At 43.1% G+C, this 17,932-nt stretch overlaps 1 protein-coding gene across 7 annotated transcripts in view; it reads left to right on the forward strand.

Moving 5' to 3' along the window:
• Positions 1-11,416: 11,416 nt before the first annotated feature.
• The window catches only part of LOC144685871 (kelch-like protein 3), a 180,146-nt gene continuing 173,630 nt past the window's right edge, over positions 11,417-17,932 (forward strand). For 3 of the 7 annotated variants that reach the window (XM_078550865.1, XM_078550863.1, XM_078550864.1), the window contains exon 1: positions 11,726-11,956. Coding sequence is in view for 4 of the 7 variants with exons in the window: in XM_078550863.1 (XP_078406989.1) it covers positions 11,943-11,956 (14 nt within the window). In the remaining 3 variants the exon portion in view is untranslated. Of the gene's footprint in view, positions 11,668-11,725; positions 11,957-17,932 lie in introns of those variants that run through there. The other 4 variants (XM_078550866.1, XM_078550861.1, XR_013577801.1 and 1 more) reach the window with 3 other exon arrangements.

Consider the following 17,932-nt stretch of genomic DNA (forward strand, 5'->3'; position numbering starts at 1 on the left):
TGAGGACTTGAAACGTCAACTCTTTTCTCCGCCGATGCTGCCAGACCTGCTGAGTTTTTCCAGGTAATTCTGTTCTGGTTTTGGATTTCCAGCATCCGCAGTAGTTTTTTGTTTTTATATTTAGGAACATACCATCATCCTTGATGGTTTTAGTGATACAGCTGAGAACAGTCTCCATTCGCTCCAAGCACCATCTCCACCATGGGGGCGAGCACATGCAACCGTGCTGTCCCTGACTGGTTTACTGCTGCTGCCACCTATTAAGGGTCACTTTGTCCTACAAAAGAGAGGGAAGTTCATCAATAAGTACATTGCCATGTGGTTGGTTGGTGTGCCTTCCAGAGTTGAATAGTTGACAGAATGTGGAAGCTAAGTGATTTAGCACCGCTGGAAGCTCCATGTTATGTGTGCGAGAGTGAGATGAAGCATATGAATGTGAAGTTTGAGTCGTGGTTGATATAGACTGCAAGTAGGTGAGTGAAGGGGCTCTGAATGGAGAAGTGTGTAAGGCTGATGTTGCAGTTGGTAAGATTGGGCATAAAGATACATTCACTGACCTTTACTACTTGTGACATAATTCAACTTCTTGTGGCACTTCATTCAGGTCCTTGGTGCCAGACTGTTGCCATTGACTGCCACAGCCACTTGCTCCCAAAATCTTCTGAGCCTTTGGAGAGTCCCCAGGCCCCCTGAAGGAAGTAAGCCTCTCTTACCTGGTCCACCTCTTGCACCAGCAACTCTAGTGCTGCATCTGACAATCTGGGGGGAGGTGGGGGAATCTTCTCTGGCCTGTTGTACATTTTGGGTCAATGTTGCCCAAGTAATTTCAGCCCCTTGCAGCTAGAATATGCCTTGCCTTTAAGAGTGACTTTTTAGTGCAAGCTTTGCATTAACTTGGGCTCACTGCTGTGGCATATAACCAGTCAGCCCATTCAGCACTGGGCTGTAAGTCACAATCATGGAAAAGAGGAGGCAGCACACAATGCAATCCATGTCAAGTTTGGAGAGGATTCAAATTAGCCTCCAAGATATTTGTCTGGAGCTGTGTGATGCTTTGAGCTGAATTTAGATTATGTTGCTTGTGCATGTACAATGTACCTAATTTCCCAGGATGCATCAGTACAGTTCAGTCAACAATATTGACATTTTTATTTCTCTAGCTTCAAATATTTCATGCTCAAAAAAAATCAACATTGTTTGAAGAGAAACCAGATGAGAAATTTCAAAATATTCTACGGTAAAATTCATACTGTGTTTCTATTCCTCCTTTAAAAGCAGAGATTTTGTGTTTGTGAGAGAAAATGACAGTGTTCTGATTGTACATGTGTAGCAGTTTTGTCCTACATAAAATTATAGAATGTTTATAGCTCAGAAGGAGGCCATTTAGCCTGTCAAGGCCATGCTGGCTCTTTGTAAGAGTTACCAGGTAGTCCCACTCCCCTGCCTTTTCCCTGTATTCCTGCAACCTATATGCGTTATTAACTGCTTTCTCAACCTTTCCTGCCACCTTCTATGATTTGTATAGTTGTACCGCCAGGACCCTCTACTTTTTTACCCCTTTTAGAATTGTATTCTTTATTTTGTTTATTGCCTTACATTTTGGTAAGGAGTACAAGGAATCACTTCACAAAGATAAAAGCAAAATACTGCGGTTGCTGGAAATCTGAAACAAAAACAGAAAATGCTGGAAAAACTCAGCAGGTCAGGCAGCATCTGTAGAGAGAGAAACAGTTAATGTTCCAGGTCCATATGATTCTTTTCAGAGCTAAAGAGAAGTAGAAATGTGATGGACAAGGGTCAGAACTCTGTGAAAGAACAACATAGCAACAAGTGACAGATAGCCCAGGGGTGGGGGAGGTAGTTGGGGAAAAATTATTTTAAAAATGAATGAAATAAAAAGTTTTTAAAAATGTGAAAAGAAATGATTTAAAAAAATGATGAACTGAACTTAACTTCAGACCATGAACTCTCTCCAATCTTTACCCCTTTTGAAAATTATTTTTTAACCATTTTTCAAATTTATTTATTTCATTCTTTTTTTAAAATCATTTTCCCCAACCACTTCCCTGCCCCCACAAGGCCAACTGTCACCTGTTTCTGTGTTGTTCTTTCACACAGTGCTGGCCCTTGTTCTGCCATTAACACAAATTCTGCTTTCTTACCTTTATGCCACTATCAGCACCTTCTTTAGTCTTCACCACTACCATTAACACTCTCTCCTTAACCCCCACCTATCACTGATCTTGCTTTACCTGCTCCACCCCCCTTAAATAGTATCAATTCCATCACATTTCTACTTCTCTTTAGCTCTGAAGAAGGGTCACACAGACTCGAAACATTAACTCTGTTCTTCTCTCCACAGATGCTGCCAGACCTGCTGAATTTTTCTAGTATATTCTGTTTTTGTATCACTTCACACTACTCTGCATTAAATTTCTGCCACCTGTTCGCCCATTCCACCAGCTGTTCAATGGCCTCTTCACAGTCCTTCCAAGTTATGTGTCATTTGCAAATTTTGAAATTGTGCCCAGTACACTTAAGTCAAGTTCATTATCAAAAAAAGAAGTGGTCCTAATACTGACCCCTGGGAAACCCCACCACCTTCCAGTCTGAAAAACAACCATTCACCAACACTCTTTTCTGTCACTCAGCCAACTTAGTATCCATGCTGCCACCATCCCTTTTATTCCATGGGCTTTAACTTTGCTGTCAAGCCTATTATGTGTTATCAAACACTTTTTGGAAGTCCATGTGTACCACATCAACTGCAATACCCTCATCAACTCTCTCTGTTACTTCACTGAAAAACTCAAATGAGTTAAACAATGATTTGCCCTTAACAATACATGCTGGCTTTCTTTACTCCAAATTAATCTTGTCCCAACTGTTGTTTCTAAAAACTTTCCCACCTATATATTACAAAAAGGATATAGAAGCATGAGCGTTGGAGAAAGTGCAATAAAGATTACAATGATGACACGAGAACTCAGTAAGTACAATTATCAGGAAACACAATAGCCTGGGCTTCCTTTTTTCTGATAAAGAAAAGACAGAGCTGATATGAGGCCTTTGAAATCATGAAAGTGTTCTATAGGGTAGATATAGAAAGGATGTTTCCACTTTTGTCTAAAACAAAGTGCCACAACTTTAAGATAGTCACTAATAAATACAATAATGAACTCAAGAAACTTCTTGATTCAGAGAATGTCTATTCCATTAACACCCGACCGTGCCCCCCCCAACACCAAGTCCATTACTGACGATGATGATTTTAAATGGGAGGCTTAAATAATGAAATATTTGAGATATTCAAACAAGGTAAGGTGCTACAGGAATAGTGGAAGGAGCAATTTTGAGGATCATGTGGTAGCCAAAATAATTTGATAAGGCAAGTGCTGGAAAGTGCATCTGGGTGGGATGATTTCTCCTGCCTTACTAATGATTTTCATCGGTTCAGCATTGTATTTTTTTTGTAGTCTGTATCAATATTTACAAACCTAGCATCCCATGTGCTTTTTTTACACTTTGATTAACTTGTCCTTTCACTTTTAAGAGTGTATATTTGAACCTGTCTCTGTGCTCCCCTACAATTTAGTACGTTCTCTTATTCCTCTTCTACCACCTCATGTTCTCTGCAATAAAATTTATCTGTCCTTTATCAATCTACTGCCTTGACAACCTACCTCTGAAGCCACTTAGAGAGAGCTAAGCGCTTCCACAACCAACGGATCAGATCCAAGCCCTGCAGTCCTGCCACATCCAGTTGTGAATGGTGATGGACAATTAACCCACAAATATCCCAAACTCAATGATGGGGGAGCCCAGTACATCAGTGCAAAAGATGGGGCTAAAGCATTTGCAACCATCTTCAGCCAGAAATGCTGATTGGATGACCCATCTCGGCCTCCTCCAGATGTCCCCAGCATCACAGATGCCAGTCTTCAGCCAAATTGATTCACTCCATTTGATATCCAGAAACAGCTGAAGGCTCTAGATAGTGCAAAGGCTATGGGCCCTGACAATATTCCAGCAATAGTACTGAAGACTTGTGCTCTAAAACTTGCTGCGTCCCTAGTCAAGCTATTTTAGGACAGTTACAACACTGGCATCTACCCAGCGATGTGGAAAATTGCCCAGATATGTCCTATCTGCAAAAAGCAGGACAAATCCAACCCCGCCAATTACCACCATATCAGTCTGTTCTTGATCATCAGTAAAGTGATGGAAGGGGTCATCAACAGTGCTATCAAGCGGAACTTGCTTAGCAATAACCTGCTCACTGATGCTCAGTTTGGGCTCTGCCAGGGCCACTCAGTTCCTGACCTCATTATAGCCTTGGTTCAAACATGGACAAAAGAGCTGAACTGCAGAAGTGAAGTTGGAGTGACTGCATTTGATTTCAAGGCAGCATTTGACTGAGTGTGGAATCTAGCAAAACTGGCGTCAATGGGAATCGGGGAAAACTTTCTGCTGGTTGGAGTCATACCTAGCACAAAGGAAGATGGTTGTGGTTGTTGGAGGTCAATCATCATCTTTCCAGAACATCACTGCAGGAGTTCCTTAGTGTAGTGTCCAAGACCCAACCATCTTCAGCTGCTTCTTCAGCAAGTTTTAGAGCACAAGTCTTCAGTACTATTGCTGGAATATTGTCAGGGCCCATAGCCTTTGCAGTATCTAGTGCCTTCAGCTGTTTCTGGATAGCACATTAAGTGAATCAATTTGGCTGAAGACTGGCATCTGTGATGCTGGGGGCATCTGGAGTAGGCCAAGATGGGTCATCCAATCAGCATTTCTGGCTGAAGATGGTTGCAAATGCTTTAGCTCTATCTTTTGCACTGAGGTGCTGGGCTCCCCCATCATTGAGGATGGGATAATGTCAGAGTAGGGATGCTCGCTGGTAAATATTCAGCACCATTCACAACTCATACTGAAGCAGTCCATGTCCAAATGCAGCAAGATCTGGACAATATCCAGGCTTGGGCTAACAAGTGGCAAGAAACATTCACGCCACAAAAGTGCCAGGCAATGACCATCTCCAACAAGAGAGAATCTAACCATCTCCTCTTGACATACAATGGCATTACCATCACTGAATTCCCCCACTATCAACATCCTGGGAGTTAACATTGACCAGAAACTGAACTGGACTAGCCATATAAATATTGTGGCTACAAGAACAGGTCAGAGGCTAGGAATCCTGCAATGAGTAACTTACCTCCTGACTCCCCAAAGCCTATCCACCATCAATACGGCACAAGTCAGGAGTATGATAGAATACTCTCTGCTTACCTGGATGCGTGCAGCTTTAACAACACTCAAGAAGCTCGACACCATCCAGGACAAAGCAGCCCACTTGATTGGCACCCCATCCACAAACATTCACTCCCTCCATCATTGATGCACTGTGGCAGCAGTGTGTACCACCTACAAAATGCACTGCAGGAACTCACCAAGGCTCCTTAGACAGCACTAATAAAAAAACAAAATGCTGGAAAAATTCAGCAGGTCTGATAGCACCTGTGGAGAGCGACACAGAGTTAACGTTTTGAATTCATATGACTCTTCAGAGCCTTAGACTGCACCTTCCAAACTCTACTGCCTAGAAGGACAAGGGCAGCAGGTGCATGGGAATGCCACCATCTGCAAGTTCCCCTCCAAGCCACACACCGTCCTAACTTGGTGCTATACACTGTTCCTTCACTGTCGCTGGGTAAAGATCCTGGATCCACCTCCTTAACAGCACTGTAGGTGTACCTACACCACATGGACTGCAGCAGTTCAAGAAGGCAGCTCACCACCACCTTCTCAAGGGCAATTTGGGATGGGCAATAAATGCTGGTCTTGCCAGCACACCCACATGTCATGAATGAATAAAAAAGAAACTTATAGTCCACTTCACAGTTAACAATGCTCTCTATCCCTGAAAATTTTGATATTATGCTCCTATACCCAATTCCAGATGATTTATATGTTGTAAAGACCAACAGGAAAGTGATTCCAGTCCAAAAACAATCATTAAACACTATTTCCATTTTTCAGAACTTTATCCACTTTCCTATCCAAGCCCTGCCATGCCCCTTAATAATGCAAGCTTTAACTTCGTTGTCGTCGTCATTGGGTCAAAATCCTTGATCGCGCATATAAACACTACTGCAAGTGAACCTATACCTCATGGACTGTAACAATTCAAGAAGGTGGCTCACCACCACCTTCTCGAGGGCAATTATGGATGAGTAATAAATGCTTGTCTTGCCAGCAACACCCACATCCAATGTAAACAATTTTTAAAAATGTCATCAAGCCTCCGATGAACTGCGGTTTGAAAATTCATACATGCAACTTTATCTGTCAGTTCCACCTCGATAATTATTGTGTGGCAGGATTAAGGTTCTGTTGGAAGTGGAGCACAAAAATGTTGAAAATGCCTGTTTGCTAATGCAACTTTTTTCTCCCATGTTTTTTGCTATTTTTTGGTGCAAATAAACTCCACCCTCTCCCTATAGAACAGCAAAGTGCCACCGAGAAATTCTTGAGGGCTCAGGGTGGTCTCGTGCCTAGGGAACATTAAATTATGTGCGTATCTTTCACTTTTATGCAAATAATGCTGACCCTAGGCCTAGAGGAGATTGGTTGGTTGAAATCCTGCCCTGCTGTACTTCCAGGGTCAATAACCCCTGTTGGCTTACGGTTCCATGGCTACTAACTGTCATCTTGTCCAAGCTGCTATTCTTTATGTATGAGGCTAATCAATGAATGTTGGCTGTTACAGTTAATTGTGATATATACCCCCACGCCCCCATATACCTTCTAGCTGATTTTTTTTTCTCCTTCAAAAACAATGTAAATTAGTTTCATTTACAGGCTGCTCTCTTCAAGCAGAGAAGGTTAAGAGGGGATTTGATAGTGTTCAACATCATGAATGGTTAAAGGAGAAATTGTTTCCAATGGCAGAAAGATCAGTAACCAGAGGACACAAGATTTAAGAAGATTGCTAAAAAGAACCTGAGATGACCTCAAGAGATATTGTTTTGTGATCAGTAATGCGCTGCCTGTAGGGTAGTGGGAGCAGATTCAGTAGTAACATTCAAGAGAGGTTTGGATAATTGGATAAGAGGATTGGAACAACAGGTGAAGCTAGTGAAAGCTAGCCGTCTCATGCTGCTACTATGCAGTAGCCACACGAGTGGTATTTTACGCTAACAGGATGCTGCCGTCAAGCCAAAAAGATGTTCTGCTTATTACACAAATGAGTAATGTAGTATATGAATTTCAGTGTGATGCCAGGTATGTAGGCCATACATCTGAACTACTGGGATGTATTAAACAGCGCATTAATCAGCTGTTCGCAACAGGCAAAGTACTGACTGTACTCAACCAGCCTGTGCTTGCAAAACATTGTGTCCAACATTAGATGTGATTCCGCGATTGGGCAACACTTACTAAACAATCCCAATTGTGCTAAGAATTACACTAACGACCAATTTAAGATTATCTATTGGGCGCTCAGCGTGGTTCACTTACGCATGCTAAAAGCTTACATATATTCACACACAGACCTTTGGAGACAGAAGAAGCATGTCCACGCATTGCGTCTTTTGAACTAAACAAAAACTTGAGGGGCAGCCATTCCCTGGTACAGTCCCCATGGCAATGCCTTGACCAATCAACGTCGACCTGTCTGGTTTGAATTTAAACAGAAGTTTGGCAGTTATCTGTTCTGGTGCATTCTCCATGGCAATGGCTCTACCAATCAGAGTCCGCTTGCCAATCAATCAGCACTCTCTTTTCATACAGTATAAATTGTCGTTCCCTTTACAATTGGTATTCTTGTGAATCTGACCTGATGAGTACAAGACAAAAAGCTTTGACAGCATGTCTCCTTTTTCAGCAATACTCAAGTTCTGTACTGTCAAATGACTAATTGGATAAATACTTGAAAAGAAAAAATTACAGAGCTACAGGAAAGGGACTAATTGGATGACTCTACCAAAGAGCCAGCATAGGCACAGTGGGTATAATAGCCTGCTTCTGTGCTGGATCATTCTATGATTCAATGACAATAATGCAATGAAACAAATAACTACAAAAAGATCTAGACAAAATCTGCAAATAGATTTAGTACAGATAAGTGAAAGATGTTACACATTGGAGGAAAATATTGGGGATTTTTTAATGAATGGTGTCAAACTGGTTTAGAAAAGTGGCTAAAGTAGATTTGTGAATGACAATGTCTATTCATGGTACATCAGTAATCAAACAATACAAACAGAATGCTGATGTATAAATCAGTCGGGGAAGCCAGAGGCCATCAACCTGAAACTATCATTTCTGGTCAGGTTGTTTCGAGTGCTGCACTCAGTTCTGATCACTGAGGCACAAGGAGGAACATTAATTCAATGGAGAAGACCCACAAAGCTGTTCCAGAAGACTGAATTATGACAGAAAGTTAGAAAATCTCAGATTATTTCAGTTTGAAAAGATGACAATGATATGGGACCTTACAGAGGAAGCTAAGGTGCTTAATGGAACAGAAAAAGTTAACTCTAGAGCACTAGGTTAGATTTAACCATGAGCAAGGGAACAGAAATATAATGAAGTAAAAGACAAGTTCAAGGCTGATCTCAGGAAGTAATCCTCACACAAAAATTAATTCATATCTGGAATGATTTCCCAGTTAGGGCTGTAGGACCAAAAACTCTGGAATTATTCATGAAACATTTGAATGCTGTGATAGGGATATTAGGTCTTGATGAAAAGAGGAACTAAATAGACTGGAGAACTTTCCTCATCTATCCTTATATTGGTGACCTTTGTGTCCCCAGATTAAGGATTACAAAGGTCTATTGTGGTATTACCACAGCCATCTTGCTCGAATAGTTAAACAGATTAGGAATCAAATCTACCTAGGATCTTCCAGATGACAAAATACCACATAGCAGCATGCATTTAACTATTGATCCATCAATGCAATTTATCAGCAGTGTTTTGACCCTTTCATACGCTGTTACTGGTCCTCTTGCACAGTGTGCAGTCAATTGATTCCTTGCACTTTGATTATTATTTGTGGCCTTTTGCTCATTGTTCCTATGTTTTCAGTTTGCACCCTTTTTATCTGCTTATCTCTTTTTCCTCTATTATAATGCCTTTCTCCGGAAATAATGTGCCAGACCTGTAAATTTTAGTCGTGGCCCCTCATAATTATTCTAAGCACCCTGTTTTACTTAAAAGTGTAATCCTTTGAATTACCCTTTAACCCGGCCATAACGTAATTGGGGGTTTAGCCAATGTTTCAAAATTCTTATTATACTGAATTTCTTTGCACAAATTGACATTTATGGGGAGAGAGGGGGATCGCTGTTGGCTGTAAATTAATTTTGTATTTTCAGGATGGGTTGTGAACTGGAAGCAAACAAATATATTATCATATAAAATTTTTTAAAATGCTGGAAATACACAGGAGGTCTGGCAGCTTCTGTGGAGAGAGAAATAGAGTTAGACCGACCACTTAGGACACATTTCTCAAGTTTTAAAAAATCATCGGAACGATGACGGAATAAGACTATAGCAGAAACAAAAATACCTGGAAAAACTCAGCAGGTCTGACAGCATCTGTGGAGAGGGACACAGTTGACGTTTCGAGTCTGGATGACCCTTCATCAGAACAGCCTCTGACACCCTACATCATATCAACAATTTCCAGTTCCCTGGCCCCAACTGCCTCCTCTTCATCATGGACGTCCAATCCCTCTACATCTCCATCCCCCACCGGGATGGTCTGAGGGCTCTCTGCTTCTTCCTCGAACAGAGGCCAGAACAATCCCCATCCACCACTACTCTCCTCCGTCTGGCTGAACTTGTTCTCACACTGAACAATTTCTCCTTAAACTCCTCTCACTTCCTCCAAATAAAAGGTGTGGCTATGGGTACCCTCATGGGCCCCAGCTATGCCTGTCTCTTTATGGGGTATGTGGAACATTCCTTGTTCCAGTCCCACTCCGGCCCCCTCGCACAACTCTTTCTCCAGTACATCAATGATTACTTCGGTGCTGCTTCATGCTCTCGTCTGGACCTGGAAAAATTTATTAATTTTGCTTCCAATTTCCACCCCTCCATCATTTTCACATGGTCCATCTCTGGCACTTCCCTTCCCTTCCTTGACCTCTTTGTCTCAATTTCTGGTGATAGACTGTCCACCAATATCCATTACAAGCCTACCGACCGCCCACAGCTACCTCGACTACAGCTCCTCACACCCCGCTTCCTGTAAGGACTCCATCCTATTCTCTATTTCTTTGCCTCCGTCGCATCTGTTCTGATGATGCCACTTTCAAAAACAGTTCCTCTGACATATCTTCCTTCTTCCTTAACCGAGGTTTTCCACCCACGGTGGTTGACAGGGCCCTCAACTGTGTCCGGCCCATCTCCTGCGCATCCGCCCTCACACCTTCCCCTCCCTCCCAGAAACATGATAGGGTCCCCCTGGTCCTCACTTATCACCCCACCAGCCTCCGCATTCAAAGGATCATCCTCCGCCATTTCTGCCAACTCCAGCATGATGCCACCACCAAACACATCTTCCCTTCAGCCCCCCCCCCGCCCCCGGCGGCATTCCACAGGGATTGTTCCCTCTGGGACACCCTGGTCCACTCCTCCATCACCTCCTACACCTCAACTCCCTCCCACGGCACCTTCCCATGCAACCGCAGAAGGTGTAACACCTGCCCCTTTACTTCCCCTCTCCTCACCGTCCAAGGGCCCAAACACTCCTTTCAAGTGAAGCAGCATTTCACTTGCACTTCCCTCAATTTGGTCTACTGCATTCATTGCTCCCAATGCGGTTTCCTCTACATTGGAGAGACCAAACGCAGACTGGGTGACCGCTTTGCACAACACCTTCGGTCTGTCCGCAAGCATTACCCAGACCTCCCTGTGGCTTGCCATTTCACCACTCCACCCTGCTCTTATGCCCACATGTCCGTCCTTGGCCTGCTACATTGTTCCAGTGAAGCTCAACGCAAACTGGAGAAACAGCGCCTCATCTTCCGACTAGGCACTTTACAGCCTTCTGGACTGAATATTGAGTTCAAAAATTTTAGATCATGAACTCTCTCCTCCATCCCCACCCCCTTTCCGATCCCCCCCCCCCTTTTTTTCCCAATAATTTATATAGATTTTTCTTTTCCCACCTATTTCCATTATTTTTAAATGTGAGGGGGTGGGGGGGAGGTGCAGGTAAATGTAGGAATTTCCGCGAAGGGTCAACTCTCATTATTGTTCCCAGAGGCGCAGTTTTATTTAATTGAATACACACCACGCTGTACCTGCTTCCCTAGCCAAGAGCAACTTGAATTTACATCAGCAAATATTTACTTGTTACTTGAACATTGCACTTCAATGATTGGTTTGTTGACCTCCGTCTGCTCACATTGGGCACTTTTTTCCCCCTGTTGCCTACAACGTGTGAGCTTCGGGTGAAAAGCAGCAGTCGTTAAGTCATTTTTTAATTTAAAAAAAAAACTTTTTTTGTTTTGCTTCGCGGTGCTTGCGGGTGGCGAAAGGAGGGGGAAAAAAAAAAGCCTCCTCCCTCCACACAGCGAACTGCATGAATCCCTGCAACACGGCGAGAAATGCTGCGGAATTTCGCGGCGGCCGGTGCCCAGGAGCCAGGTGAGTCTCTGGCCGTCGCTGCCAGGCAACGGGGGCAACAATGTGGATTCAGGCGCTGCGGAGGGGAGCTAAAGGCAGGGTCCTGAGAGCGCGAGCCGCTGCTATGGCCCCGCGCTGAGGCCCTCAGTCCGGGCTCAAGTGAGCAGGGCAAGGGCAGGGCTCTCACCCTCCCGGCCGGACACCCAATTCTCCCCTTCTTCGAAGCTGGGCCAGGCCCAGGGGAATGTGGCCAGCGGACACCGACGTTTCATGTGCTCCATTCGACACGCTGCACCATGGACGATGAAGGGTAGGTACTGGCACGATATTCCTCTCCCCCCCCTCACACTGTCACTTCATAGCCTGCCGTCTGAACAAGTTGTCCTCCTCCTCCTCCTCCGTCCCATTTAACTGCCCAGTTTCGTTGCTTTCCGATCCTTTCTTAAAACCCCGACAAGTCACCGCTCTTCAAAGCACATGTGAAATTGATCTACCTCGTATGGATTAAGAAAAATTCTACAACTTTATTTTTTTTAACTTCATTGAATTACTTGTCTGCAGATATATCATTTGCACATTTGAACTGACATTGCACCTCTGTGTCTCCCCCTTCCCTGTCTCCCTGTCCTGATGCTATGTGGAGAGGTTTTCTGATCATGACGGTATTTCAAAGCGCGTTGATTTCTGGAAACTTGTAACAAATGTCATCTCTTGAAATTGATACGGCAGTATGATTTGTAGGTTGCTCGTAATATTCGTGTGGAATTCGAAAGATGTGGGAAGCAGTCAGAGAGCTGCTTTATAAACCTGAATCATTAGTATACAAAACACCAAGTTTTGAGGTTCAAACAAGCCAGTACGCTACAAATCAGATATAAAGCAGCACCAATTCCGTATTTCAACATTTCTCTTGTAGATTGGGTAATATTTGTTCAAAACTTCGCACCATTAATTTTCCTGGCTTGGTAGCAATGGCGTTTATTGGCTGCGACCAACACTTTAGCTTATTTAGCTGCATTTTTGTGTCCTCTTCCTCTTAATTATTAGCTGGAGAGGCGCGTGTTTTGTGAAAGTTGGCCTGGCTGCCTGAAGTCATGTTCGTCATTCCTCCTCTTACTGCAAACTGAAGCTGAGGAATCGCAGAATTACATATAAATACTTTGGGGCAGAGATATTGAATTATGTCATATTTTGTTTGATAGCACTCCTGTGAGATACCTTAGGAAGTTTTACAATGCTTAAAAGTGCTATATAAATGCAAAACAAAAACAGAAACAGAAATACCTGGAAAAACTCAGCAGGTTTGGCAGCATCGGTGGAGAAGAGCACAGCTGACGTTTCGAGTCCTCATGACCCTTCAACAGAACTAAGTAAAAAACTTTCCTATTTTTACTTAGTTCTGTTGAAGGGTCATGAGAACTCGAAACGTCAACTGTGCTCTTCTCCACCGATGCTGCCAGACTTGCTGAGGTTTTCCAGGTATTTCTGTTTCTGTTTTTGTTTTGGATTTCCAGCATCCACAGTTTTTTTGTTTTTATCTATATAAATGTAAGTTGTGGTTGCGATATTTTTAAGTTTTAACACAATCTAAAGTGTTAATTCACTTTCATAGAATCATAGAATGGTTACACCACAGAAGGGGGTCATTTGGCCTGTTCTGTTCCAGCTCTCAGCAAGAGCAGTTTCTTCCTATGTGACTTATACTCTTTTGTGCATAGTGCTGTCTTATTGTTGTTGACAATGGTATAAACACAGATTTCATTGTTTCCAATTTTCTTCCTACCCTGATAGTGAAAAGGATTTCTGGATTTTATTGCTGGTTATGGTTCCTAGGATGTCAAAAACTTTTAAGTAACTTTCCCAAAGACTCATTCATCATCTATAAGTCTAAGCATTGTGTTAGGAGACTGTTCTTAGGCCTCTAGTATAAGCCCATCCCCATCTTGTCAGCACCCAGAATCTACAGACAATTGTTTGCTTTTCCCACAGGGTCTTTGAACAATGATCAGGAATGGGAACCCAGCCTTTTTTTGTTCCTACCCCCCTCTTAGTCCAGGGATCCAAGGCAATGTACCAGCCCTTCCTTCAGCTGGGATCTTGTAAGTCGGTACAGGCTACAAATTGATTGTCTCTTTTTTTAAGGCCTAATGCTACATTTTGCAGTGTATCTCTCCACTGAACAATCGTAACCAATGCCAAAGGGTTTTAACATCCTAATCACATGAAAAAATATTGTAATTGTCTGAAATCAGATTTACTGAGGGGTTATTTTTTCCTTAATGTCTCTGCTGTCTGAAATTTCAGATAATTAGCTTGCACTTTTCACAATGATGTAACTATGACTGAGAACAAGAAGTGTTTGAGAGATACTATGTACTTAACTGATTTTTAAAACAAATAGTTTAACTTCAATGACTTAAATGCACCCTTAGCCAAGCTGTTGCATCTACCCGACAATGTAGAAAATTGTCTAAGTATGTCCTGTCAACATAAAGCAGGGAGCGTGCTATCAGCAAAAACCGGTGCCCTGATGCTCACTTTGGGTTCCACTAGGGCCACTCAGTTCCATATTACAGAATCTTTACAGTGCAGAAGGATGCCATTTGGTCCATCGAGTCTGCACTGGCTCTCTGAAAGACCACTCAACCGAGTCCCACACCCCTGCCTTATCCCCGTAATCTTGCACTTTCTTTCTTTTCAGCTAGCAATCCAATTCCCTTTTGAATACCTCGATCGAACCTGCCTCCACCACCCTTTCAGGACATTTGTTCCAGACTCCAACCACCCTCTGGGTGAAGAAAAACTTTTCCTATCCATTTACAGTGTTTGTCCAAACATGGGCAAAAGAGCTGAATTCCAGAGGTGAGGTGAGAGTGACTGCCCTTGACATCAGGGCAGCAGAATGTGACATTAAAGAGCCCCAGCAAAATTGAAGTCAATGGAAATCAGGGAAAACTCTCCACCAGTTCGAGTCTTAGCTAGCAAAAAGGATGATTGTGGTTGTTGGAGACCGATCATCTCAGCACCAGATGGGGATGTTTGCTGATGAATGCACATGTTTAGTATCATTCCCAATTTTTCAGATGACAAAGCAGTCTGTCCATTTACAGCAAGACCTGGACAACATAATGGCTTGGGCTGATAAGTGTCAAATAAAATTTGTACCACACGAGAGCGGGACAATGACCATCTCCAGTAGGAGAGAATCTAACCATCTCCCCATGATATTCAGTGGTATTAGCATCACCGAATCCCTGTTTAATGTCTCATCTGAAAGATGGCACCTCTGACAGTGCAGCAATTCCAAAGTATTACACTGGAGTGTTGGTGTGCATCTTGCTTGAGCTTCTGATGTTGAATCAGAGACGACTTAGAGGTGAGAGTGCTTCCAACTGAGCCAGAGCTAACACTGATAAATTACGATAAAATTAGCAATCAAGCAACTTTAAATTCTGGAGAATGAGAATAAAATCTGCCTGTAAAATGCTGCTCTCGGTCTGTGATATTGTGCACAGTTGTCCCTTGTGTAAAAACTATTGTTCTGTCCAATTTTCACTTTGATATTGATCTAAGAGGATTTAAGTCAAGAAGAATAATTATTGCAGAGCATTTTGATGACTTAATATTCACTTGGCAAAGAGCATTTGCCATCTATATCTGTGCATGATTATGGCGGAGGCCTGAATAATGGTTTTTGCGTTGTGTCTGAACTTCCACTTGGTTTTCTATGTGAATGTAAGCAACGCATGATCTGTAATGTGCATTACTGTTATTTAGAGTTCCCATCTCATTCTTTTTTCCAACTGACTGTTCAATTTTGGACACCACATTTTAGGAAGGACGTCAAGGCCTTGAAGAGAGTGCAGAGAAAATTTACTAGAATATACCAAGGATGAGGCACTTCAGTTATGTGGAGAAGCTAGGGAAACGGGTTGTTCTCCTTCAGAGTAGAGGAGATTTGATAGAAATGTTGAAAATCCTGAATGATTTTGATAGTAAATAGGAGAAATGGTTTGCAGTGGCAGAAGGGTCAGAAACTAGAGAACGTAGATTTAAGGTGATTGGCAAATGAACCAGGGACGACATGAGGGAAAAAAATTATACAGTGAGTTGTTGTGATCTGGAGTACACTGCTTGATAAAGTGGTGGAAGCTAATCCAATAGTAACTTTCAAAAGGGGATTGGATAAAAGGATTTATTTTTAAACAGGGCTATGGGTAGAGCAGGGGAATGGAACTAATTAGATAGCTCTACTAAAGAGCTGGCACAGGCACAATGGGCCAAATGGTCCCCTCTGTTCTGTAATAAAGTATCTGTGATGTTACTTCCATTGAGGGAAGCTCATTAGAATCATAGAAAGTTTACGGCACAGAAGGAGGCCACTTGGCCCATCATGATTGTGCCAGCCGAAAAATAAGCCACTTTCCAGCATTTGGTCTGTAGCACTGCAGGTTACTACACTTCCAATGCACATCCAGATACCTTTTAAATGAAAACAGAATTACCTGGAAAAACTCAACAGGTCTGCCAGCATCGGCGGAGAAGAAAAGAGTTGACGTTTTGAGTCCTCATGACCCTTCAGCAGAACTGAGTAAAGTTAGGAGAGGGGTGACATATAAGCTGGTTTAAGGTGGGGGGTGTGGGGTGTGGGGGGAGAGAAGTTGGGGGTGGGGGGTGGTTGTAGGGACAAGCAAGCAGTGATAGGAACAAGGCAGAAGAGACAGGCGGAATATGTACTGAGTAAAGTTAGGAGAGGGGTGAAATATAAGCTGGTTTAAGGTGGGGGGAGAGAAGTGGGGGGTGGGGGGAGAGAAGTGGGGGGTGGGGGGGGTGGTTGTAGGGACAAGCAAGCAGTGATAGGAGCAGATAATCAAAAGATGTCACAGACAAAGGAACAAAGACGTGTAAAAGGTGGTGATATTATCTAAGAGAATGTGCTAATTAAGAATGGATGGCAGGACACTCAAGGTACAGCTCTAGTAGGGGTGGGGTGGAAAGACTGACAGGGCATTACAGTTATAGATTTAAAAATAATGGAAGTAGGTGGGAAAAGAAAAATCTATATAAATTATTGGAAAAAACAAAAGGGAGGGGGAAGAAACGGAAAGGGGGTGGGGATGGGGGAGGGAGTTCAAGATCTAAAGTTGTTGAATTCAATATTCAGTCCGGAAGGCTGTAAAGTGCCTAGTCGGAAGATGAGGTGCTGTTCCTCCAGTTTGCGTTGGGCTTCACTGGAACAATGCAGCAAGCCAAGGACAGACATGTGGGTAAGAGAGCAGGGTGGAGTGTCAAAATGGCAAGCGACAGGGAGGTTTGGGTCTTTCTTGCGAACAGACCGCAGGTGTTCTGCAAAGCGGTCGCCCAGTTTGCGTTTGGTCTCTCCAATGTAGAGGAGACACTTTTAAATGGGTTGATGGTCTCTGCCTCTACTACCCTTTCGAGAAGTGAGTTCCAGACCCCTATAACCCTCTGTGTGAAAAACTTTTTCCTCATGTCCCCTCTAATCCTTCTACCAATCACTTTAAAGTTATGCCCCCTAGTTACTGATCTTTCTGCTAAAGTTAATAGGCCATTCTCATCTACTCTATCCGGGTCCCTCCCATTTTTGTTCATCTCAATCAAATCTCCCTTCAGCCGCCTCTGCTTCAAGGAGAACAACCCCAGCCTATTCAATCTTTCCAGTCCTGACAACATCCTCATAAATCTCCTCGGTACCCTCTCTAGTGCAATTACATCCTTTCTGTAATGAAGGGACCAGAACTGCACACAGTACTCAAGTTGTGGCCTAACTAATGTTTTACATAGTTCCGGCATAACCTCCCTGCTCTTATGTTCTGTGCCTCGGCTAATAAATGAAAGGATTCCATATGTTGCCTTAATAATCTATCGACCTGGCCTACCTTCAGGGATCCTTCAAGCGACCTTCAGGGATCTGTGGACATTCATTCCAAGGTCCCTCACTTCCTCTACACCTCTCAGTATCCTCCCATTTATTGTATATTCCCTTGTCTCGTTTGAGCTCCCCAAATGCATCATCCCTCACTTCTCTGGGTTGAATTTCATTTGCCACTTTTCTGCCCACCTGACCAGTCCATTGATATTTTCCTGCAGTCTACAGCTATCCTCCTCATAATTGGCCAATTTTTGTGTCGTCTGCTGACTTCTTGATCGTTCCCCCTACATTTGCGTCCAAATAATTAATATAACCACAAAAAGCAGGGGATATAGTTAGCACTGAACCCTATGGAATCCCACTGGAGATACCCATGATTATTGCCATACCTTT

Source organism: Cetorhinus maximus, chromosome 10, assembly GCF_964194155.1.
Source record: "Cetorhinus maximus chromosome 10, sCetMax3.hap1.1, whole genome shotgun sequence".
Classification (NCBI taxonomy): Eukaryota; Metazoa; Chordata; class Chondrichthyes; order Lamniformes; family Cetorhinidae; genus Cetorhinus; species Cetorhinus maximus.